Below are 26,329 nucleotides of genomic sequence, written 5' to 3' on the forward strand. Positions count from 1 at the left end.
ATATAATCCAGTTAAGTCCATGTTATGAAAAAAGAAATTAAACTTTGGAAATCTCACTTGCGTCTTGATTCGAGATGCTTTCGTGTTTCCAGTAGGGTAGGCAGTTTCTCTGTGGCCTTTCTGTTATTTTTTATTTTGTTTAAGTTTGAGAAGAGTACAGCCAGGTTTTTGGTTTTGATGGTGCAGGGACTATTTGATGAAGTGCTTGCATTTGACTTTAAAATTTTCAAATCAAAGAGGATGGATACAGCCTTAAAAGGTATTTTCAAAAAGTGATTTGCGCTCAGCTTAGTCTTGAAATAACAATATGTCAGTTTGTGATAGATACAGAGTTACTCAGACTTGACAGCTTTGTTAACCAGCACCTTTTGATTTTGGCTATTTTGTTTCGGATACCTTAATAATTTGGTGATCAAGTGCCTTTTCAATGATTTTTTTTCTCCTGAAATATAGATGATTTAAGGAAGACAATAGGACACAGGAAAATTTTGTGCAGTGACATGTGTTATGACTTTTAAAAAGTCTCAAATTTGCATTTTTCCAGATTAATTTACGAAGTTGACTTCAGTTTTTGAGAACCTATGACAGATTTGAAATAACTTCAAATTATGTAACGATTTGGGCTGTATAAGTATATGGAAGAATTTGAAAAGCCCATAAGATCATGTGAAAGTTAGAAGGGAAGATATGGTCTGAAAATGGTTACTACGGACTTCGTTTAATTTTTTTTTTAGTTGTTTTATTGAGATTATATTGGCTTATAACATTGTGTAAATTTCAGGTGTGCATTATTTCAGTTTCTGTATAGACTATATCATGTTCACCAGTAGTCTAGTTTCTATCTGTCACCATACATATGTGCCCCTTTACCCCTTTCGCCCTCCCCCCACCCCCTTCCCTTCTGGTAACAACCAATCTGTTCTCCTTGTCTATGTGTTTATCTTTCACATATGAGTGAAATCATACTGTATTTGTCTTTCTCTGACTTATTTCGCTTAACATAATACCCTCAAGGTCCATCCATGTTGTCGCAAATGGCATGATTTTGTCTTTTCTTATGGCTGAGTAGTAGTCCATTGTATGTGTGTGTGTATATATATATATATATTTACCACATCTTTATCCATTCATCCATTGACAAGCACTTGCGTTGCTTCCACATCTTGGCTATTGTGAATAAATAATGCCGCAGTGAGCATAGGGGTGCATATGTCTTTTTGAATTATTGTGTTTAATTTCTTTTTTAAGAAAATGAAGAAGTTTTCAAAGTGAAGAAATCAAGTTATAGCAAAAAGATAGTAAAATTGCTTAAGAAAGAGTATAAAGAAGATCTTGAAAAATCGAAGATTAAGACAGAACTCAACTCATCAGCTGACAGTAAGTACCAAACTAATAGGATTCTTTTGAAATGAAAAAAAAAAATGAAAGCTCTTTCTCACAGGGATTGAATGGATTTGCTATATATTGTGAGCTCTTTTAGTTGACTCTATTGTGGTCAAGGGTCCAAACTGAGTAGTGATACAGTTCTGTTGTTTAATTCTAACACAATTGCATTATGAATGCAAATTTTTTTTTTTTCTTTTTGTGAGGAAGGTCAGCCCTGAGCTAACATCTGATGCCAGCCCTCCTCTTTTTTGCTGAGGAAGATCGGCCCTGGGCCAGCGTCCGTGCCCATCTTCCTCCACTTCTTATATGGGACACTGCCACAGCATGGCTTGACCAGCAGTGCATTGGTGCGCCCCCGGGATCCAAACCTGCGAACCCCGGGCCGCCGAAGTGGAGTGTGTGTGCTTAACTGCTGAGCCACTGGGCCAGCCCCTATAAATGCATTTTTTACAAAGACAGAATCATTGCCACTGGAATGTTTGGCAGTGTTTAGTCATTGCCGCTGCAATGACTAAATCCTCTCCCAATTTTCTTATTAGTCTTCAGACTGCTGTTGAACAAAGAAAGTTTTCCCACTTAGCCCTGAGATACAGGTTTATTCCTGTTTGAGGGAGTACTATGCAAATTCCTGTACTTGCATTTTATAGAGACAGGTTTTCAGTTTCTGTGTTGATATTTCCACAGTTGGTTTAATTCTTAGAGAACTTTTAGGAATGCCCTACGTTTAATGTTGGTAATGCTCCCGCTCGGGAGCCTTGTCAGCTACATGGATGAAGACTCCTCAGTGTGAGGCACCTGCCTACATTGTACAGACATCTCTCATGTCTTCTCACAACCTAAGTTTAAAAATTTTAAGCAGTTATTTGTCTTTACGAAAGTGGGTCTGTTATAATATGCTGTGGTCTGAGTTATTCTCATACAAATGCCTTAGGGAAATCTTATTATTTTATGGAATTAAAGGTAGATTTATTATTTCCTAGGTTCTCAGCTAAAGGCTTAATGTGAAAAAGTATGTCATTATATCTCAAATTTACCATCTAATTTTGGAGACAACATCACTTAAATGTGTGATTGGACCCAGTGTTTGGTAAAATGTCCAGTAGAGGTTTAAAGGGTAACTATACTTGTTTGTGGAGGCAGGAGAAGGAATGCTTCATAGATAAAGTGGAATTTGAAGCTAGATCTTTGATAATTTAAATTCCAAAAGATAGAAGAGGGAAGGTATGGGGGTATTATCAAAGATGAAACTGATTAAGGCTGTTTTGGAAAAGAGCATGTACACCTGACAGGCCAAAGTAGATGACTTGTGGAGGAAATAGAGGTTTAGGGTGAAAGGTACGTTGTTGACAGATTGTGAAGGATGTTTAGTATCTAGTCAGGGGTTTAGGGTTGCTGTGTTCAGTGGCTTGCCAAGATGTTGACATGATAAATACCTTTTGAAATCTTAACCTGGTATTAGCGTGCAGCATGGATTGGCACAAGGAGAAATTGGAGGCCTAAAGCAGTTTAAACGCAAGGGCCAGCTTTGACCCATTAATAGTAGGTTTAAAAAGGTCTCAGTTGAGCAAGACTGAGGCTTTTCCTGACTCAGTGGAAAATTGTGGATGAGTTAGAAATGTTTGCTGTGGGTGTGGGAGAGAAATGAACAGAAAGGATTATTTGAGAAACATTCCAAGGGAAGAATTGGTAGGCTTGGTGTATGCTTTAGCTATTGAATTTAAAAGGAATAGTCAAATTTGAGCTTTTTTGCTGTAGTGATGGAGAGAATAATTACGTATTATATACAGAAATAGGGAAGGTAGGTGGGAGGAGGAGTATTTTTAGGGGAACCGATTATTTTAGAGTCTAGGAACCTGCTTCATTTTTTCTAAATCTCTTGGGAACCAACTGTGTATGATGAAATAATACAAGACAGGTCAGAAGTGAGAACTGAGAAAAGACCATTTACTTTTGGGTTTAGAAGTTGAAGCAAGTACAAGGTTTACAAGGCCATCTTCTGTGACCTCTTCTGTCTTCCACTTTCACGTCACTCTGATATTCCACTCACCAGATAACTCAATTAACGTCCTCCTGAAGGATGGAGCCTCTATATTATAGATTGTCATCATTATCCCTGAAATGATGATGCTATGGAGCTCTTTCGTTAATCAACTCACATTCTCAAACTCTTCCTACCCCAACCCTCCTTAGATAAGCAGAGATGCAATAACTCCAAAACAAGGGTAGTATTGACTTGGAAAACTTATTTTTGTGATGTTTCTAAAATAATGAGCTCACTTTTAAGCTTGAATTTGAGTGGAAATGGCCAGTGAACAGTTGGAGATGTAGATTTAGGTACGGTGCTTATTGAGATGATAATTGAAACCAAAAATAAATGGAATTGATGAGGGAGCAGCATAAAGGAAAGATTCCTGAGGACCAAAGACTTCTACCTGTAATAAGCATGCAAATAGAGAAAGGATTTACTAAAGAGATAAAAGAATCATAAAGGCCAAAGGAGAAAAGACAGGGGAGTTTCAAGATGACGATGGTCAGTTGGATGAAATAGTACCAGAAAGCTCAAGAAAAGTAAGGACTGAGGAAAGGCTATTGGCAGGGTTGCTATGATTGTTTCTGGAGGAGGACATCTGGCAAAAGATACTAGTCCACTAACCAAGCTCTGCCTGTTTGGAGGAAAGAACACCTTTTGCTGAATTGATCCATGATACTGTCTGAATTAGCTGTGGCTGCAGCCATTGGCCTAGCTGGTGAGCTTGGAATGGCAGAAATCAAGGGCCATTTGCCAGGGTGGAGGCACACAAGCTGGTGAGGAGGTAGAAGGCAGCAGGTCCGCACTGCTGCTGTGGGAAGTTTGGCAGAGAGAGAAGTGGAGGCCAATAGCTAGAGAGACCATTAGGATCAAGTAGAAGTTCTTTTAATAAAGAGAAGCCTCTGTCTCTCTGTAGACAGGAGAGACGAGAGGGAGAGCCTGATCAAGTTCAAGATAAAGAGAATATTTGTGAGAGCAAGTTTCCTGAAGTAGTAGCTGAAGAAATTGAGGGCACAGAGGAGCCTAGCAAAAGGTTATTTAGCATCTCTTTATAAAGATGTCTGGAAGGATAATACGTGACCACTAACAAAAATTCAGCTGTCACCGTGTTTTGGACTTGTATTGCTCAATCACAAGCAAATGCTTGTGAATTGAATGAAACATTGGATCTTTTAATATCTGCGGAAATCATTATCTGAGCATATCTGAACCAACAGACCTTTCGCAGTTCTGTTTTGTCTATTAAAAGCCATTGATTTAGTGTGGGTTCAGAGCAGAAGAAACTGAGTAGTTTTTGACTCTATCTAACCATATACATCTGATAAAGTGAGTTTTAAAATCTCATGGCCTCAGAGTACACTTCAGAAAGAAGTCCGTGGCTAAAAAGGTAAAATGGTAAATGAAAAAAATTAAAGAGCCTAAAACAGAATGACCTAAATCTTCTCAGTAAAGTTAAACAGGGGGGGCAGTATTATCCCTAGGACAGTTATTCAGGGGAGTAGAGTATGGTTTGAGAAGAATAGAGAGCTTTTGAAGCAATCTTGGGGAGGGGAACATGCTAGGGAAACAACAGAAGAATATCTTTCATATTTAGAGTAAATTTTTGTTTTACTTTTTTATTACATTCACTGTGCCTATTGTGTGCATTGCCAGGTTCAGTGCTTCAAGGTAAAAAACGTTGACACTTGATTTTTGCCTGGGACGGAGGATGTAATAGGACTATTTAGTTATAAGTAAAGTAAACCACTTTTACGTTGGGTTCCAGGTGCCTCCTGGCACCCAGTGGCAGGAAAGCAGTCTTGAAACTGGCTTCAGGAATGGCCTGAGAATTAGAGAGCTCTCTTCTCTGTCCAGTGGCAGAATATGGCCACTCCACAGCTCCCTGGCTAGTTTACATGTGGTTGTTCTTAGTGCCACCTGGTCCTGACTCATCTCTCTGTCCCAGTTCCAGATTTCCAGAAAGAGAATCAGGTTATCTCTGCTTCGGTCACAAATCCACTCTTAAACATTCAGTCGTGGCAGTGGGATCAGGGTTGCACAGTGTACATGTGACTTTTGGGTCTCACGCCTTCAGATGCTGGGTTATAAATGGTTATGAACTAAGAAGATATCCCGTAAGTGTTCATTACAGAGAGGTTTAGCTGGTCTGTAAACTTTATTCTTGGTAGAAAGCTGCCTCAAATGGTCTTAGAGTTTAATAAAATACTGACATGAAATCATTTTTCAAAGAGGTGTGAACAGTTACCTATGGAAGTTTAGAGGAAGAAACAGATTAACTGTTTCTTATTAGTAAATTAGTAAAATTTTGATAAAATTAACTAAAGGTAGGATTGAGAAGGGCCTCAAATCCTGTGTCCCCTGTATTTTTACCTCCCAATTATGTCTATTGTGATATTTCATTTTCGTACATCAGTGGTTTGAGTTTTTTATAAACCGTTAACATAGTTCAAGCTTTAATGAATTGAGCCCATAATGGAATAAAAAATGCCTTTTTAATTTATGGATTTTGTTTTAAATATATTTTAATTACTTTTTTCAAAAATAGATGAACTACCTTTGGACAAAACAGGACATGCTAAGGACACCAGTCAAGAAGATGGAGTTATCATCAGTGAACACGGTGAAGATGAAATGGATATGGAGAGCGAGAAGGAAGAAGAAAAGCCAAAGGCTGGCGGAGCGTTTTCAAATGCTTTATCTTCTTTGAATGTTCTCCGTCCAGGTGTGTACTCAAAAATACTTCTCAGAACTGAAGTAAGCCCTCAATGGGCCTTCCATAAGGATGGTGGTTAAAGAAGGAGTTGGCTAAGTGGTGTTTCTCATGACATCCCTGTTTGAAGCCAAGGTGTCCAGCAGGAGAGGAATGGCTTAGTAAATTAAGGTACATTTACACGATGGGCTAGGACATAGCTACTAACATAACAATTAGACAAGTAGCAAGGCATTAATTTTTACTGTCGGTGAAAAGGTCAATGGATTTGATTATGTAGAATATCCTTTATCTGTTCAGTGAATGTTATTAAGCCATTATGTTTATGCAAAACAATATGGAGAAAAGCTTATTATGTTGTAAAATGAAGAAAAATTAGGTACAGAATATATATTCAATATACTTACAGGTGAACTGAAAACTATTTGCAAGAAAAATATACTATAAATCTAATAGTGTTTTTTAGGGTTGTGAGATTATGGGCAACTCTTATTTTTGTCTGTTTTCTAGTTTAGTAATATGATTTTATGACTTTTGTTTATTTCTTAAAAGTGAAAAAAAATGACAGTCAAAATAAAACTGCTTTAGTGGATTTTCCCCTCCCTCCCACTCTTTCCCATAGGTATTGCCATTGTATAGTCTTTTCAGTTTCCTTAGTGACTTTTAGTTTCCATGTAAACTAAATTAAAAATCAGTTGGATTGCAGGTACAGTTTGGGAAGAGTGTGCCAGCAACTAACATTAGAATCTTGGTGAGATGATTATACTCTTCATATTTTTAAGAAAATAGAAACTTTACAATCCTAACACTGCCATATTTTATAATCTTTACCATTTGTTTCCAGGAGAAATTCCAGATGCAGCTTTTATACATGCTGCAAGGAAAAAACGTCAAATGGCCCGAGAGTTGGGAGATTTCACTCCTCATGATAGCGAGCCTGGTAAAGGCCGCCTTGTTAGAGAAGATGAGAATGATGCCAGTGATGACGAAGATGATGATGAGAAACGCCGGATAGTTTTCTCTGTGAAAGAAAAGTCACAAAGACAAAAGATTGCCGAGGAAATAGGTAACTTGATTTAATAGGATAGTAAGCCCATGACTTTGCTATTAATTGTGATTTGATATTATAGTTGAATAAAAAGTACCTACGTTTATTTAACTGTTTAATGTAGAGGACTGTTCTTGCTGGGTACAAGTGTCTTAATGGGATTTTTTGAAAACTCTAGCGTGGTTGTGATAGCTCGTGTTTATTGAGCACTTCTGTGTGGCCAGTATTGTGCTAAGCATTTTGCACGTGTAAATTTATATAATCGGCTCAACGTTCTTAAGAGGCATTAGGTTTTGTTCTTCCCTTTGTTGAGTTGATGTCAAGCACACAGGGATTAGGAAATCTGTCTAAGGTTTTAACCATTCCTTAATACTGCCTTTTGCTTCAAGGGATACTGTGTATAAGACAAAGTCAGGAGTATCAGATAGAGAGGAGATCATAATAGACATTTTAGTAAGGTTGAGTTAATACCAATAGTTTTGCTTAATTTTTGTGAAATATCGGGATAACATCTCTTCCCTCCCTGCTTTTCTGATATTATTTACTTTTCTTTGCTACTTATGGCTGCAGGTATTGAGGGGAGTGATGATGATGCTTTAGTAACTGGAGAACAAGATGAAGAACTCAGCCGATGGGAACAGGAGCAGATAAGAAAAGGAATTAATATCCCTCAGGTAAGAACTAAAGAATTAAACTTCAAAAATGAAAAAGTCAATAAAAAACCTTTTTTGCCTATTTTGTTAAAGTAAAAACATATTGCATATTGAATTGAATCTGTCATTTATTCAAGTAACATAATTAAGAAAATTACATAAAGTTATGTATATAATAAACTTTTATAAGAAATTGTATTTTTCTTTTTACAGTCAGAATGATGGCAGAATTTCTAGGTTCTTAGATCAGTGTTTCTCCAAGTGGTCCTTTAGCCAGCAGCGTCAGCATCATGTGGGGGCTTGTTAGAAGTGCAAATTCTCACCCCGCTGAGACCTAGTGAATGAGGATCTCTGGGGGGAGGCCCAGCCATCTGTTTAACAGGCCCTCCAGGTGATTCTGATTCTCAAGTTTGAGAACCATTGTATAGATAAAATGTCTCTTTCCTGTATAGCTTAATTTTTCTGACTTTAAAAATTATTTTGTAGAAGATGGGTTTCTCAGTAATGCAAAAACTTATTGTAGATAAAAAATATCTTCCTAAATCGTTATAAGAATTTGTTTTATAGAAGGAAGTAGTACAGTGGAAATGTTGCATGAATTTAAACTATTTTTGTTACTAGCGTTTTGACACAGAATTTTGCATTGTTTGGGTTATGTTAAGAAAATAGAGTATAGTAAGGAAAATCAGGACTAGGTGTTAGGAGTCTTAGATGATAATCTCTGTTTATTTGTTTATTCCATGACCATGGCCAGTCATTTATCCTCTTCTGTTGATAAAAGGGTGGCCTTAGATTCTTTTTAATGTCCCTTCAATTTTAAACTTTTTGGCATTCTTTTTTTCTGAAAATTATTAGCAATGAATCCAGTAATCGTATAAGAATTAGAGTATTCATCTAGCCCTACTTTTATTTGATTTTGAAGAACTCTGCAATTATTTATTTTAATTACATACTGTTTGGAAAATGGGTATAACTGCTGCTGTTAGGTTTTTTTTAACCCTAAAGGCATGAGATTATTATTTTCATAGTTTTAGCTACTAATTTTCATATATTTCTCATTTCTTTTCTAGGTTCAAGCAAGTCAGCCCAGTGAAGTGAATATGTACTACCAGAACACTTACCAGACGATGCCTTATGGTTCATCCTATGGCATTCCTTATAGTTATACGGCCTATGGATCATCTGATGCCAAATCTCAAAAAACAGATAATACAGTCCCTTTCAAAACTCCCAGTAATGAGATGACTCCCGTTACTATTGATTTGGTAAAGAAACAGCTTAAAGACAGGTAGGGCAGATCAACTTCTTAAAGACCTGTCCTCTAGCTTTCTGTTCCCTCAGGCAACATGTAGTCTGGGGTAGCAGATGCAGGATATCTGCAAAGAAGATTCACTGGCCCATCTTCAAAAGCTAAACAGAAGATGACTTCGTACTTTGTTCTGCTACCTTCTTGGATTACTTCTGTGGAAGCCTCGAAAAGTTATAAAAAATGCCACTCCATGATCTTGTTGAAGACAGTTCTGAGTTTGTACCTCTTGGACTCTGAAAAAGTATAGTCAAGATATGGGGGGAAAAGCAAAACAGTGAGATTTTGGTTAGCCAACCAAATAACTTTACATGAAGTCTGTAAACTGCCATTTTTTGAGAAAAAAGCAGTACAGATGAAAAGATGCCACTCCGAGTATTTTTAATGTTCTCATAGTGGAACTAAATGCGTTATTATAATATTGCAAGAGTCTCTGCCAGCATAGACTTTTGGATGTAAATGTGTTATATTTATCCTTTTGTGTTCTTAAGGTTGGACTCCATGAAAGAACTGCACAAAACAAATCGACAGCAGCATGAGAAGCATCTACAAAGCCGAGTGGACTCCACCAGGGCTATTGAAAGATTAGAAGGGTCTTCTGGGGGTATTGGTGAACGGTATAAATTTTTGCAAGAAATGCGAGGGTATGTCCAAGACTTGCTTGAGTGTTTCAGTGAAAAGGTAAGAATGCAAAAATATTAATCTCTTTGAATAAGGCAAAATTAGGGAGGGCCTTGTGTAGATCATTTCTGTATTTCTCAGAAATACACTGAATATGAACTTTAGAAGTTTAGAATATCCACTGCATTCGACTTTAGAAGTGGTAAAAAGTCCTGCTTCATTTTCTTCACTTTATTAGTGACATTCTGTCTTGGGGGCAATATACTGCCTTTGTTGAAAACAAAAAAAGATAACGCAAAGCACACTTAATTAAGACTTGGCAGGTTTTGCCTTAATATAATGGTAGATTATTGGCCTGCCCTGAATTATTAGAATATAAGGGACTCATCTGAATTTTCTTTCTTATGGTTCAATCTAAACTTATCTTTAATCTGTTTCTACAAGTAATTCCAAATATGTATAAAGTTGCAAATTTTTATTAGTTTTTATTTTTTACTCTAGATAAAGCTGGTTGCCATTGTTGCTAATAGTTTTCATCTAAATAAGCCTATGCTTCATCCATTTCAGAAACCATTCATTGGCCATAATTTCTTTTAAGGTCTCATTTCTTCTAAGTTTAATTTTTTAGTATGATAGTCAATTGGCACAACTCTTTGCATTCTATTGTACCATTTGTTTTTTGCATTTTTAAAACTAGCTGCATACAGAATCCCCTTTCTTCTCAAACGACCTCTTAATTGATTTTTCTTCTTTGAGATAATTGTGTTGTTTGATGCATTGGTTTATAATTATCTATGGACTTTGCAGCCTTATTTTTAAAAAAAATTAAAATCATGGTGCTTTGACTATCCTGTGTTTAAACTATCAAGTGATACAGGAATAGAAGGCACATTTTCCCTTATTGGCTGTGTGGATTAGAGTAGAATCTGTAAGCATATGGTGTGTTTAAATGAGTATTTTAGCTTTTTATTATCTCTGATGATTATTTTAATACCCTAAGGCCAAAGGCTGGCAAAAGAACACTGCCAGACTGTATCTTCCTAATGAATCTTAATGGTTCTAGCCAGTCTGTGGTGAGATCCAGGCTGAGACCGCATTCCTCAGATCCTCTCTGTAGGATTTATCCTGTTCTTGTCCTTATCACTTGATTTCTGGAGAAGCAATTACAGTCTGAGTTATGATATCCCTTGTGGCAGATCAGTGGCTTAGGGTGACAAGACAGGGGTGGGAAAGAAACAGGTTTGACTCTGTGCAGAGGGCTAGGGTCAAGATGGGAAGGGGACATAAGTGTCAGAGCTGGCGGTTATGTTCTTCCTACTAATAAAGCCTTTTTGAGCCCAGCGGGCACGGTGGGAGCTGGTCTGATAACCTTTGTGACTAGAGAAAGGGTCGGTGTCTTAAACCATACTTTGTAAGTGAGGTTTATGCCTGTGGAGTTTTTTCTTGAAATAGCTTGGCCTTTGCTTTGGAACTTACTTGAGTAAACTTACATGCTCGTAATTGCAAATTGAACTCTTAAAAAATATTGACAGTAGTATGATCAACTGGATTATACGATTCTTGGGTTAAAGAGACTAGTAGACATCTAGTTCATATAGTTTTCAATTGCTATTTTATAAACAATTAGTGTACTTTATCTCTCTTTAATTACCCTGTTCCTAGAAAAGTCTACTTCAGATTGTGCTAATATGGTTTCACAGAGTCACTTACATAAACATTTTTGGAGCAGATCTTAAACCTTATATATTATACAGTGACTACATTTTAATTAAAAGAGAGGTAGATAGTCCATTCCTTTAAAGGTGAATATTTTATTTTCATTTTGAAATTTTCATATGCATTCAGTTTTATTAAGAGACTGCTGCTGAGTTGATAATGTCATAAATTGACATCTTGGAAATATTTAGGAACATTTAGGTAGATTTGAATATTCATTTTAGTTATACTATAAAAATATTGTTTCAGGGTAAGACCATAAAAAGGTAAACATTCCTTTGTTTTTCCCTCTTTTGTTATAAAAGCTTAAGTGATTTTGAACTTAGATTTTTAATTATTTGCAGATCATTTTAACTTTCCATTGTTTTGTTTCCCTATGGTCATCTTCTTGTGTTCTTCTCCTTAAATTTGGTCTTGAAATAATAATAGTCAATAACAGTTTTGAGTTTGGAGAGGGTAAAGAAATTGTCATGGTGCATACTCTCGAGATAAATCAGTTTTGTTAAGAAACGTGAATGAAAGCTGAAAATGTATTTTGGGTCTATTATTCTTAGTAGAATTTTCTCTGGGCTTTGTTAAAAGGCATTCCAGTTACCTAAACATAAAAATTGCCTTATCAGGATTTTAAGTATAAATTGAATAATTAAATTCTGTCTCACACATCCTGAGGTGTGTAGCTCTTATAGTAGGGGAATGTCAACAGTGTCCAGGACTAAAAGAATGCCCTTTAGGTACATAGGTACATTTGTCTTTAGTCCTACATGGTTTGAAAAAAATGAGGGGGTGGTGAAGTGTAAGTTACAATGATAACAGCAATAGTGTCTCTGGACTCAGCTGTCAAAAATAATCAATGCAGATTTGGGGATGTTGTTTCCCATGGTGTGGCATATTCAGGAATAAAATAACTCCATCAGTTTGACCTGCTGTAAACATTTGCTAGTTTTGCAATGGAATCATGCAAGTGTATGAAATTGCTTTTGTTACAGACATCTTTGTATTCCACCTGCCTTTTTTTGTTTTCCATTTGCAGTCTGTTCAGTTCAGGAAGCTGCTATAACACTGGTTGCCAGTATTCCCAAACTCTAAGTAGTAATGTGTTTTCCATTTGCACTAACCATCAGGAAACTAGAATTTCTGGTTTCCTCAGGTATGTGTAGTGGTCATTAGTGTTTTGTGAAAATTTCATAGCATTTGGTTGTAACATAAGGTATTTATAAAGAGAAACTTTTCTGTTTTTTTCTTTCTAAGTTAGGTCTCATTCTATAAGCTTTTGTATTCCATATGAACCAAGTGAATGCTCGGCTGCGGATAGTAACCTGGAAAAATTTAGTAACTTTGTAAACTGACAATTCATGTGAAGAGTTTTATTATTTTTTTACACAATATGGAAGAATTTAAACATTTGATAGGAAGAGAACTTTCTGAGTTTGATATATTGATTTTAGACGAGTTAGTTATAGCTAGCAATTTTATTTGCCTTATTAATGTAAATGAATGCAGTTTACATTTAGAACGTGTAATAAAGCTGCAAAATAGTATAACATTACTGGAAGGTACTTGGTGCATATGAGTGGCAGAGCAATTTAAGTGTCCAAAATTGGTCAGCAGACTCTTGTTCTTACCTACTCATAGAACCATTACATTTTTTCAGTATCATACAGCGATAATGATTTATTTTACACTACAAAACTTGTGAGGCAGATCATGCTGCTGGAAAAGTATAAATGGACTTTAAAAGACTTCCAAGTACTTCATTATAAAAGAAAAGCACTAAAATTTTTGACATAATTCTTTACTTGCTCTCTTTACTGATATTGAAGTGTTAAGTTTCCTAACCAAACTTTTGCTCCATTAACTAGGCACTGGACATTATAGCTCTGTGTGTGGATTAAAAGAAGAAGTGATGTTTCCTAAACATCGTAAAACTGAATTGCTATTTGTGTCCCACTGGGAATTCATGATCATGGTCCATAGAGGGTACTTTTTCAGAAATCCGGAAATAGTATGGAACCCTCAAATAAGTAAGCCACTGAGGAGTTTGGTGTTACGGAGTGTGTTGTATTTTTACAGGTGCCACTGATTAATGAACTTGAATCAGCAATACATCAGCTGTACAAACAGCGAGCTTCCCGCCTTGTCCAAAGACGACAAGATGATATTAAAGATGAATCTTCGGAGTTTTCAAGCCATTCAAGTCAGTCCATCTTGAAGGTTTTTATTATTCATTAAACAACCTTGTTTACTTAGTACAGCCTAATTGAAAATTAGAGGTCTCAGAGCATTTTTTTAAAGAAATCAATTTCCTTGCTCTTGTGTCAGGTAGATCTAAAAATTATAACAACGTGTACTTGGATTGTGTTTAAGAAATATAGCTTCTCGAAGGAGCTCATAAACATGCACTAATATTCTATCAATCTTATTTCTTCTTCGGGCATATTTTTTCATTCTTTAGAGTATAGAAAAGACATCAGTATTTTATCTTCAAACCACTATTTGACCCTACATGATTCCCGGCCCCCTTCCGCCTCCCCCGACCCCCCCGCCAATTTCATCCTGTTCATAACGCCAACACAAATGCTATTGTTGATCACAGTGAAAGATTTTGAGTTTAGGGACGGAATTTTGGAGGGGAGAGGGATTTTTGTTACATAACAAATGATACAATTCCAAGATTGGGGACTTTTGAGCTTCACCCCTTGGATAAAGCAAAATTTTTTGTATTTTCTAGTTTGCCTTATATATTGGGTTTTTCAGTAAGTCAGTTGATGCCTGCAATTCCTGAAGTTTTAGTGAAAAAATTTAGAAATTGAATTTATGTTCTTTTCATTATGATGTATGTTATGTAAAACCAAAATTAATTGGAAACTTCTTATTAAATAGTTTAGTTGAGATTCTTTAACCAGATATTTTAAGCTTTTTAATTCCATTTTTCCACTGCCCTCCATATTCTTGGGTGCTCTAATAGGAGTTTTCCTAGCATGGATTTCTTGTGGCTTCTTTTGTGGTCTCTTTGTTCCCTATGTCAGCAGTTCTCGAGTGGAAGTGTGCAATAGAATTACCTGTGATATTAATTTAAAATGCAGATTTCCTGGTCCTATCCCTAGAGAGTCTTTCTAGGTCCTGGATGGTGTCCAGTAATCTGCGTGTTAAACAACCACCCCAGGTGATCCCAGTGCAAAGGGCCCTAGTGTTCTTCTTTCTGAAAACCATGCTTTGTCATACAGAGTGTCCTCTAAGCTAGAGACATTGGATCCCTGAGAAAGCATCCTCCTGTGTGCTGGGTGGATTTTGGAGCATCATAAAGAGATGGTAACATGGCCCTCAGAGCTAATTCAGACTCAGATGTGAGCTATAAGAATGGCTTTGACCTTCTATTTTTGCCACAAAAGCTTAAATTAGATTGTTGCTGTATTGCGCACCTAAGTGACTAGTGCATCCCTCCCAGATCACTTTTGATCCAGACAGAACCAGATTTCTGGGGCAGATTACAGGTAACCATTATACCTATGAAGGGAAGTAATTTCCCTTTATGTTAAAAAGTTTATGTGAGCTACGCATTTTATCAAATACCTTTTCTTGTCTATAATCTGTTCTTTATAATTTGGAGCTATTTACTTAAATGGAATTCGAAGTAAGGGTTGAATGATATATGTTAATTAGATTAAGAGTTGGAAAGAAGTTGTAAGGTAGTGAGAAAATGAAAAATACTGCCCTAGAGGGAGTATTCATTAATTGCCAGAGGTTTGAGGAAAATTACATGGGACACTGAAGTATCGATTCCCTTATTTTAAAGAAACAGAAAAGCCTGAAATTCATCTGTTTAGATTTATAAACACTGACCACAATTACTGCATATAGTTCTTACAGAGAAGGAGGCTGTCACTGAGTTATCTACTCATGTCTCCCTCAATATATTATATTAGAACTATAAACATAGCAACATTGTAAGTGTTTATTATAGTAATGAATATTCTTTAAAATATTTCCTTAATGAAAGATACCTCTGAAAGAGGCAGGAATCAGTTCTGTAGTTTGGGACTTTTTAGTTAACCCGTGTATGGTGTGTAGTGAACCTGCAGTTGATGTAGGGCTGGGGTACCTTTCTTGTTTACTATACTAACCTTTCTTCATAATTAGTGAATTCTGGAACATACTTCCTTCCTAATATCCAAGCTATTTTGAAATAGGAATGAAAAACTCAGTAAGAAAGTGAACTTTTAAAAATAGTAGGGTCTAGGATAGTTAGGATACACTAAAGTAAAGAGCTGCTTTTTGGTTTTATTTTTCCTGTTGCTGCTATTGGTCACAGATCTCTGATACCAGGGGAAAAAATATACGAAAGCCTTAAATTGGTGTCTTTCATTTTGCATGTGATTTCCCCCCTCCTATCCCTTGGGTTGTTTCCTTCCTGTTTCTACCCTATATATTACAGAATATCTTCAGAGTGTGGAACTGAAATGTAGAAATGAGGGAAGTATTGCAGACAGATGTTTTCCCCACTCCTCCTACCCTATGCGAGAGATTAGAGGACTCTTCTTTGGAGAAAGAGAATAGGTGCAGGGAAAAGACCCTGAGACACTAACATTTGGGGGCCCCAATAGAAGAGTTGACTTTCTACCCAATGATGTTATGGAGATGCCTCTGTTAGACAACCCAGCTGTGTCCACAGAATTTCCAATCTTGTTCATATATATGAGGTAGTTAACCATCATCAGAGAGACCAAGACAAGCAGTGGAACCCAAGGGAGGAAACAAAGACAACGCAGTGGCAGAAGAAAATTTAAAACATCGTTGATATCCTCAGGGAGATAATAGAAGGTATCCTACGCATAACACAGGTAGAGGATGCTATAGAAAAGGAATATCCTAAGAACAAGAACCATCTCTTGGAAACTAAAAATATGGTAACTGAAATATAAATTTAAGTAGGAAAGTTGGAAGCTAAAACTAGAAAATTGCCCTAAAAAGTTAAAAAAAAAAAAAAGAGAGAAAAAAGGAAAAATTATGTGCTTTGAAAGAGTAGTGTTTCAGAAAGCATAAGTTGGTCCTATTCAGATGTGGTTTTCGGTCTACATGTTGATTCTGTCCTTGTTCTAAAAATAGTAATAGAGAATAAATTTCTACAAAGCAAAATTAGAATAAAATAGAATAAATTATTAACCTCCTACAACAAAGCTTTTTTCTCACCCTTCCTGTGTTTCTTTGCTCTCATTTCATATCATTCAGCATGTGATGCTTAAGTTCTTCTTCCTTAAAAAAGTAATCTATTATTTTTCCCTTTGCACAGGTGATTTAGATTTTTAATTTATTTGGTCATCATGATAGCATAAGCTAGTTCGGTTATTTAGAATAAAAACAGTGATTAAGCTCAGTTGCATTTGTGTAGGGTTGTTGAGCTCCCCATTAATTTTTTTATTCCTTTTCATGGGAACACAGAATAATATTGAGATTTGCTCTAAACTAGAAAACTGTCTGGTTTACCAGTTATTGCAGAATCCTGCTGTTGAGATTAGCAAGCAGTCTGTCATTATGGCTTATTCTATGCAAACTCTTTCCTCAAGATTGTTGAAGGAAGGCTTTTAATTTTAACCATTGTTGTTTTACAGATAAAGCTCTGATGGCACCAAATCTTGATTCCTTTGGACGAGATCGGGCACTGTATCAAGAGCATGCAAAACGTCGGATCGCAGAACGGGAGGCCAGGAGGTGATTCTAAAAATGCTCTCTGTTGGTTGGTTTGTGAAGGGTGGAGCCTCTTTCCTTCTGGTTTGCGAATTTGATGCTTGTTATTTAGGACTCGTCGTCGACAAGCCAGAGAGCAAACCGGTAAAATGGCAGATCACCTTGAAGGCCTTTCCAGTGATGATGAAGAAACTTCTACAGATATTACAAATTTCAATCTGGAAAAAGGTTAGACATTTATTTGGAAATGAGATTTATTGTCAGTTTGTTTTCTACTTAGGTGGGGTTTTTACCGTGAAATGGTTTGAAGTTTTGTGGCCACTGCATTAGAAGCAGGCACTTTTTTCTTAATTGTAAAAACTTGCACTCACTTTTATTACTGAATGTCTTGATAGTTCTTAAAAATAGTGGTAAAACCTTGTCATAGGGTTTATTTAGTAAAATAATGATAGTACTCTTAAGAGTTGTAGAATTTTGGGGCCGGCCCCGTGGCTTAGCCGTTAAGTATGTGCGCTCTGCTACTGGGGGCCCGGGTTTGGATCCCGGGCGCACACCAAGGCACCACTTCTCCGGCCATGCTGAGGCCGAATCCCACATACAGCAACTAGAAGGATGTGCACCTATGACACAACTATCTCCTGGGGCTCCTGCAGCCTGTCTGGTCTGGAAAGGTAAAGCTTGGCAATAGGGCGCTCGGCCCTGAAGGAAATTCCTGGTTTTGGGAGTCTTGACTAATTTCAACCAAGAGAAATAGTTGGTACTGTTTTGGGCCAGGCATTTCCAGAAGGATCCTCAAATAAAATTCTTCAATTCCCACCATTGGCTGTAATTATTTGGAATTATATTGGGCTGCAAGCCGTTTGGAACTTAGTTGGAGAAGCTTATTTTTCTCCCACTTTTTAGAGTGAACATTTCTAAACATACAGAAAATTTGAAAAAACAGCGCAGTGATCACTCATATATTTGTCACCCAAATTCAACAATTCTACCATCATTTATGCGAGTTTGCCTTCACTGTATATATGGATATGTGTCTGTGTTGCTGAACCATTTGAAAGTAACTTATAGACATCATGGCACTTCCCTCTAAAAACTTGAGCGTGTGTCTCCTAAAAACAAGGGTATTTTTCTACCTAATCACGATACCGTTATCACACCCAAGAAAATTAACTAAAATTTCTTAATACCATGTCTGTATTCAATTTTCCTCAGTAGCAACCCCCAAGAAACTTTTTTTTACTGTTTTTGTGGGTTATTCTTTTTTTCTAAACCAGGATCCACACGAGGTTCCTGCCCTGCATTTGGTTGTTACATCTTTTTATCTAGAATTAATGAATTCACAAGTACCTTATACATATACACATCCCTATTATTTATTAGTTTAAGAAGTTCACTTTTTAAAGAGACCACTCCACTTGTCTTGCAGAACATTCTACATTCTGGATTTGTCTGTTTCTTTGTGGTATTAACTTGTTCTTCCATTCACTATTTGTTGTAAACTGGAATTTAGATCTGAAGCCTTGATTAGATTCAGGTTAAACTTTTTTTTGGCAAGAATACTTATATAAGATGCGTTTTCGTATTGCATATCACATAACAAATGTTAGCTTGTCCCACTATTAGCGATGTTAAGATTAATCTTGACAAGTAAGTTGTCACGATTAGGTCTCTCCATTATAGATCCTCTTTCCCAAATCATATGTGGCATCAAATAACCTTTCACTTAAAGATCCTAGCATCCATTGCTGGTGCTTATCTATGTCAGTTACTGCGGTCACCAATAGACTTTGAAAGAAGCGATGTGATTGGTCACTGATCAAGATGCACGTCTGTTATTTACACAGTGATTTGTGGACTGAAGAGCTAGCAGCAATTACTCACAGTTAATATACCATGGTAACTGAAATTTGATCCGAGTTGTCGGGGGACAGGTGTTATTTAACTGAACTATGATAACAGAAAATGGTGCCTATTGGAACCATGTGAAACCAAGACTGCCTGCACTTGGGTTTCCATAACATTCATTTGAAACCAAAACTGATCTCTGTTGATCCTTTCTTTTAAATTGCAATTAACAATTATTCCTTTGTTAGTGAGCCTATCTTATTGATACTCAAGCTACAAAGAAAATGCTGAAAAATTGAACTGTTTTCTCTACTGCCTACTAAATTATTGTTCTCTGTGGGGTTTTTTTGTCATTGTTTTTTTAGATCGCATTTCAAAAGAGTCCAGCAAGGTTTTTGAAGATGTCCTTGAGAGTTTCTATTCAATCGACTGTATTAAATCGCAGTTTGAAGCGTGGCGTTCAAAATATTACATGTCCTACAAGGATGCTTACATCGGCCTTTGTTTGCCAAAGTTGTTCAACCCCCTCATAAGGCTGCAGCTTCTCACTTGGACTCCTCTTGAGGTGGGTGGCTTCTGTCACTGTTAGAAAGCAATATGACATAAAGCCTGGGTAATTGTATCCTCAAGGGTAGAGATAGAAGCTTAAGCAAAATATTTTTCAGGGGAGATAGGGCACGGGGCTATAATTGATACAGATTGTAGCTGGGTATAATCTTATGAGCTTTCCTTTTATATGCTCCATCCCTTCTCAAGAGAGCTGTCTATTGCTTTTCAATTTATATATAATGCACCTTTCTCAGTTAACTAAGATTATTTGTAGTGACACTGGGATATGAACATGACTGAATAATAAGAACTTGGTCCTTTGATCCCAGAAAAACTTAGAACCTCATGTGAAAGCTCGGTGAGGCACGTGTGAAATGAGGGCCTGAACTAAGTCCGTGGTGATGGAAATCTCGAGATGAAACAAACTGATAAGTTAGGAAGTGGAATCAGTAAGAACTGTTGGCCTGGTACACAAGGGAGGAGACTAGAATTGTCTATATCCATCTAGTGGTCACATTTAAGATATGGTTTAGGAAGTTACCAACGTATGGATGGAGCTGTGGGCGTGAATGAGATTGGCTGGGTTGAGTATGTAAACTTTAAGGAAAAGAGAGCTGAGACAACTGAAAAAAATGTGAGCTCTGGGAACCATTCAGCTCACAGCTCCCGGTTACTTCTGCCAGACCCTGTGGAGTTTCACCCTCTGCATGTGTGTGTTAGTATACAGCGGAGGCTCAAGGGGATTTGTGTGCATTTGGGAGTTCTTTTTCTTTGTAGCTCCCTCCTCTGCCCACAGCTTCCAGCTGTCTCAGCCTGCCTGAACTCCAATTTCTGTCTCCTTGATTCAGCAAGACCGCTCTGCTTGCGATCCCACATCTGCTCTGCTTTCCTGGACGGGGGCTCCCCTCATTTGATCCCCTCGTGGTCCTGTACTGCCTGTGGTCCATTGTCTGAAAGTAGATGTTTCACATGTGTTGTCCAGTTTATAGTTGTTTATGGCTGAAGGCTAAACCCGGTTCCTGTTACTCTTATCATGGCTAGAAGCAGAAATAGCTACTATTTGAATGTTTGGATAACCTTTTTAATATTTTCTAGGCAAAATGTCGTGACTTTGAGAATATGCTGTGGTTTGAATCTTTGCTGTTTTATGGTTGTGAAGAACGAGAGCAAGAAAAAGATGATGTCGATGTTGCACTCTTACCTACCATTGTGGAAAAGGTGATTCTTCCTAAGCTAACAGGTAGAGATTTCTGAACTGAATATTCAAACACATTGGGTTTCTCAAATCTGTTTTTAAGAATTTCTTTTAATTAGCGCATATTTCCTCATAGAAATTGCATTATAAATGATGAAGTTACCGCCAGGCCCAGAGATGGCTAAAAGGTAGACGTCTCTTAACTGGGGACTTGAAGACTACCTTGGGGTGGGCCTGTACTTGGGGGCAATAATTGATCCATAGGCGAATTTTAGAGACTCTTAAAGACTGCCTGAAACAAAACTGAATACATAGTTGGGGGGGTATGTGTTTTTCTGGGGAGCAATTTCATTACTTTCATCAGTTTCTCACAAAAGATTAGGAAACATTGATACAAGAACCTATTTAAAATATTAAAAATAAGTTTCCAGTTTAGTTAGAAATTCTTAATGCTTGGAGAACATCTCCTAGGATTTGGAGATCCTTTTCTCCTCAATCTTTATTTTCACCGCATGGCAGAAAATAAGAGGACTTTATCCCCTCTCCACATTTGCCTAATCCCCAACATTCCCGCAGTTAATAGAACAGAGGAGACTGAAGGTCATACTCCAGAGAGACAGAAAGAATAAATCAGGATTGGCATTTATAAGTTGAGGACTGCTTGACATCAGATTTAAGTGAGCCGCAATTTACTTCTGTATCTCAACACATCCTACTTTTTTCTTAATAGTGATAGCTGAAAATATGTGGGACCCTTTTTCTACAACACAGACTTCAAGAATGGTTGGAATTACACTAAAATTAATAAATGGGTATCCTTCAGTAGTGAATGCAGAAAACAAAAATACACAGGTAATTTAATAATTATCTATGAAAGTTTTGTGTTTTGGGGGGTTTTTTACCCTCTCCTTTTGAAAATCAGCGAGAGTTGAGAAAATGAGTGGTTATCTTCTAAGCCAACCAGAAAATCTGATTCTCCCACTTGGGTCATCCAATCCTTTGTAGCCTGAAATATACAAATGTGAGATAATAGTTTTCAGTTTTGAAATATCTATATGGAAGGATAATATTATTCATCTAGATAGCCTCTCATTTGTACTGTTCTCTCATCCTTCTCACCACCCCACCCCCACTCCCAGGCAGACTAATCAAACATCCCTTTAAGAACTATATTTTTTAGGAAAAAGAAAAATGTAAAACTACTAGCATGGGTAACAATGATTTAAATGCTAAAACATTTGAATAGCATATAAAACAACTAAGCTTTATTTTATAACTAGTTTCTAAACTTAAAATTACTGCTGTCCCTCAGGGGCATTCTTATGAGCTGTTTAGACACTGGAGAAGGTGCTCTTTATCACTGTTATGTTTTCACTGATTGCATTTCGAGAAAAATCAGATTATGTGTCTGATCTTAAATCTTTATATAGTAGATTAAAGGGTTGAAAGATTTCCAGATGGCTTTATTGCGTGGTAATTGATGAGGGGTAAACTAAGAGTAGTAAGTATTAAAGACCTCAGGGCCTTCACTGAGGAAAGTAAAAAATTTGAGAAGACAGTTCCACTCACAACTGAGTACTCTATTAATTATATGATTTGGAATATAGCTTATTTTTATGTCTTAAAATTTTACTTTTATTATAAGCCTTATCAAAACACGTGATCTGTGTTTCGTTCTTCAGGTGTACCTAAAAGCACTGCTGCTGAGAATGAGGAGAACTTTAGATGACGATGTATTCATGCCCTTATACCCCAAAAAGTAAGTAACTCTTAGGAACATTAAAGATGGTAATATTCTCCATTATCTTCCAGAGAAGGCTTCTGAAATTCTGGAAAAATTAAAGGTAGCTTGAAATATAAACTTCACCTACGTAGTGTAAACCCGTAGCCCAAAGAGACTAGCTCAGTGGGGGAAATTGTTCCCTTAAGCAGAATAAAGCAAGTAATGCTCTTTGTTCTCCCTTAGTATCTCAGGATAAATTTCAATTACTTTTTTTTTTTTTTTTTTGATGAGGAAGACTGGCTCTGAGCTAACATCCATTGCGAATCCTCTTTTTGCTGAGGAAGATTGGCCCTGGGCTTACATCTGTGCCCATCTTCCTCTACTTTATGTGTGGGACGCCTGCCACAGCATGGCTTTACTGTGCGTAGATCTGTGCCCGGGATCTGAACCTGTGAACCCCAGGCCGCTGAAGCAGAGTGCGAGAACTTAACCACTACGTCACGGGGCCAGCCCCTCCATTACCTTTTAAACTTAACTATCTTCCAGAGTATAATCGTTTGAAATTTTGAAAAATTACTTAATTCTTTTGTTTATCTATTTTCCTTGTAGAAATCTTTTATTTTAGGAATCAGATGGCACTTACCTATAAAACATTTTATCATGGTGTATTTCTCTTTTTTTCTTAGTGTCTTGGAAAATAAAAACTCTGGGCCTTATTTGTTTTTTCAACGACAGTTTTGGTCTTCAGTTAAGGTACGTGTCTATAGGCTATCTAAAAGACTTCAGCGTTTGTTTTACTTCATAGATTATATTTTGAAAAGTTTTTAAATATTTGATTAAGTAACTCCATAGGCTGTGTCTATATACAAAGTCTCCATTTTACAAACTAATTTTATTCCAAAAGTTTATTCAGGTTTGGTGTTTCCACAGGAGAAAGTGAATTCTGAGTTCTAAAGTAAGGTCCAAGCTAGCCGAGAAAATGCCTTGAACACCACAGTAAATTTATTCAGCAAATAAAGAGTACCAGGTACTCTTCTAGGTTGGGGGATATAGCACTGAAGAAGATAGAAGTGGAGACTTCATGGAGCTTATGATTCAGCACAGTTGACAGAGCGAACAAGTAATCTCAGGTGTGATGAATTATGAAAGGAGAAAATCAAGGTAGTATGGGAGCATATGACAAGGGGCACAGAGACCTTGACTGGTGAGTCACAGAAGGTCCCCTGCCCCCCTGAGAAGGTGACATTTAGGTTATTAGACCAGAAAAACAAATAGGAGTTGGCTCTGACATGAGGGAGAGCAGGGTACATTAGAAGAACTGAGAAAAGTCCAGGATGGCTAGAGTTAGGGAAGAGATAAGCAGTCCAGGTGATACAAGAGCTGTAATTTACATGTAGACATGTAATCACTACCCAAATCAAGATGTGTAACACTTCGTCATCTCCCAAAATTCCCCAAGCCCCTTTGTAGTCAAGCCCAACCCTACACCCTGGCCATCCTTTTTATTGTCCTGTGGTTTTCTTTGTAAGAATGTCTTAGGAATGGAATTATGTATGAGCTAGCTTTTGAGTCTGGCTTCACTCACTTAACATAATGCATTTGCGATTTATCAGTGTTGTGTTATCGGTAGTGCATTCCTTTTTATTGCTAAGTAGTGTTCCATTGTATGGTGGGTGGTATACCACAGGTTTTTGTTTTGTTTTGCTTTTGTATTCATTCCCCAGTGGAGAGACATTGGATTGTTTTCCAGTTTGGAGTAATTATGAATAAACCTGCCATCAGTGTTTGCTTGCAGGTTTTTCTGGGTATATAAGTTTTCATTTCACTTTGATAATTACCTAGGTATAGCTGTTTTCCAAACCAACGATACATTAGTGTTCTAGTTATTCAGTTAGTCCTCATTTTCACCACACACTACACTTGGTATTGTCAGTTTTTTGTTTGTTTGTTTTTAAACCATTCTGCTAGGTGTATAGTAGTATCTTGGTATGGTTTTAAGTTGGATTTCCCTAATGACTGATGATGTTGAGCATGTTTTCATGTGCTTATTTGCCATTTGTATATGTTCTTTGGTGAAGTATCTGTTTAAGTCTGTGATCAATTTTGAGTTAATTTTTACATAGGGCATGAGGCCTGGATTGAAGTTCATTTGTTCCAGCACTGTTTGTTGAAAAGACTATCCTTTATTTTTTTTAAAGATTTTATTTATTTATTTTTTTCCCCTTAAAGCCCCAGTAGATAGTTGTATGTCATAGCTGCACATCCTTCTAGTTGCTGTATGTGGGACACGGCCTCAGCATGGCCGGAGAAGCGGTGCGTCGGTGCGCGCCCGGGATCCGAACCCGGGCCGCCAGCAGTGGAGCGTGCGCACTTAACCGCTAAGCCACGGGGCCGGCCCTATCCTTTCTTTATTGAATCGCTTTTGTACCTTTGTCAAAAATCAGTTGACCATATATGTATGGGTCATGGAAGGGTTTTCAGCAGGGAAGTGACATGAACACATTGCCATTTTTAAGATGACTCTGGCTGCTGTATAGAGATAATGAATCCAAGTAGGTAAGGATAGCAATAATGAAAATGAGAATTAGTATGTATTTACTGTGTGCCAAGCACTGTGCCACACCCTTTATATAGATTATCTTCTTGAATCCTCACAACAGCCCTATGAGCTAGACACTGTTATTCTTATTCTGCTGATGGGACAGTGAGGCACAGAATGACCTGCCCAGGGTCCTTCCTTTGTTAGTGATAGAGATGGGAGTCGAACTCAGGCCAGTCTGACTCCTGAGCAGCTCTTCTCAACTGGGGTTCTGTGAAAGAATTAATACTTAATGCCCTAAAGCCTCTGTTGTGTATAATGAATTCTCTTCTTTCCTGTGCATCTAGAGTGGTACTAGCTGTGTACCGTTCTTGGGAACGTTACATAAGGAGTCACTGAAATCATTTTCTGTATGTTTTTTGTTTTCTCACAGAACCCTGCTTGAGAAAGACTACTCCAGAGCTCATGCTCATAATCACTTGAGTAACTGCAGGGTCCAGAAAGAGATGATGGCAGCCTAGACTGGGGGGGAGTGGCAGCAGGAACTGAGAGAAATGTACAGAATGGATGGAGGTGGGGTTACACAACTTGAGGGAGAGGTCAAGAAGGACATCCAGGCCTCGGGCCTGATCAGTTAGTTGGATAGTGTTACCGTTTACTGCAATGAGAAATACTGGGAAACTTAGAAATTTGTATGGTGGGATGGGCTGGGGGCTTCCATTTTATATGTATTGAGCTTGAATAGCTCGAGATCCAAGTGACATAGCTCAGTCCTGGTTCATGAGATCTGGTAAGCATGCAGTGTTGTAGTCAAAAAAAGAATTTCCATCTTTTTGGGTGGTCACTGGACTAGTGTAGGTACGATTGTGAGTGGAAGACATTTATCTAAGAATCAACACTTGCCCAGTAGTACTTTCTGTTAACGATGGAAAATGTTCTGTATCTGTACTGTCCAGTACTATAGCCACTAGCTCCATGTGGCTATTTAAATTTTAATTGGTTAATTTTAATTAATTTGTTAAATATACATTAATTAAAATTTAAAACTCAAATCCTCAGTCATTCTAGGAAATATTTGGACCCTTTAAAACTGTTTATTAGTACTTTGGCAAGACATGGTCCACTGAATTTTGTAAGGTGTTTTACTATGTAACTAGTTTACTTTGTACTTAATTTAATTGCTTAACATTGCCTGTCAATAATTTTTTTTTCCTTCTAAAAAACCAAACTTATAGAAACAGAGATCAGATTTATGGTTGCCAGAGTGGGGAGTAGGGGCTGGGGGGATTGGGTGAGGGGGGTCAAAAGGTACAAACTTCCAGTTCTA

The 26,329-nt window shown here is 37.3% G+C and overlaps 1 protein-coding gene across 1 annotated transcript in view; it reads left to right on the forward strand.

The window, feature by feature from the left end:
- PAXBP1 (PAX3 and PAX7 binding protein 1) overlaps positions 1-26,329 on the forward strand; it is a 32,029-nt gene that overhangs the window by 1,184 nt on the left and 4,516 nt on the right. Inside the window, exons 2-15 of the mRNA XM_004429565.3 lie at positions 1,249-1,377; positions 5,961-6,137; positions 6,970-7,191; positions 7,744-7,847; positions 8,897-9,114; positions 9,624-9,813; positions 13,540-13,663; positions 17,076-17,175; positions 17,264-17,379; positions 19,362-19,561; positions 20,641-20,785; positions 21,471-21,592; positions 22,423-22,499; positions 23,150-23,216. Coding sequence (XP_004429622.1) covers positions 1,249-1,377; positions 5,961-6,137; positions 6,970-7,191; positions 7,744-7,847; positions 8,897-9,114; positions 9,624-9,813; positions 13,540-13,663; positions 17,076-17,175; positions 17,264-17,379; positions 19,362-19,561; positions 20,641-20,785; positions 21,471-21,592; positions 22,423-22,499; positions 23,150-23,216 — 1,991 coding nt within the window. The remainder of the gene's footprint in view (positions 1-1,248; positions 1,378-5,960; positions 6,138-6,969; positions 7,192-7,743; positions 7,848-8,896; positions 9,115-9,623; positions 9,814-13,539; positions 13,664-17,075; positions 17,176-17,263; positions 17,380-19,361; positions 19,562-20,640; positions 20,786-21,470; positions 21,593-22,422; positions 22,500-23,149; positions 23,217-26,329) is intronic.

Source organism: Ceratotherium simum, chromosome 27, assembly GCF_057802395.1.
Source record: "Ceratotherium simum simum isolate JZ-2026a chromosome 27, ASM5780239v1, whole genome shotgun sequence".
Classification (NCBI taxonomy): Eukaryota; Metazoa; Chordata; class Mammalia; order Perissodactyla; family Rhinocerotidae; genus Ceratotherium; species Ceratotherium simum.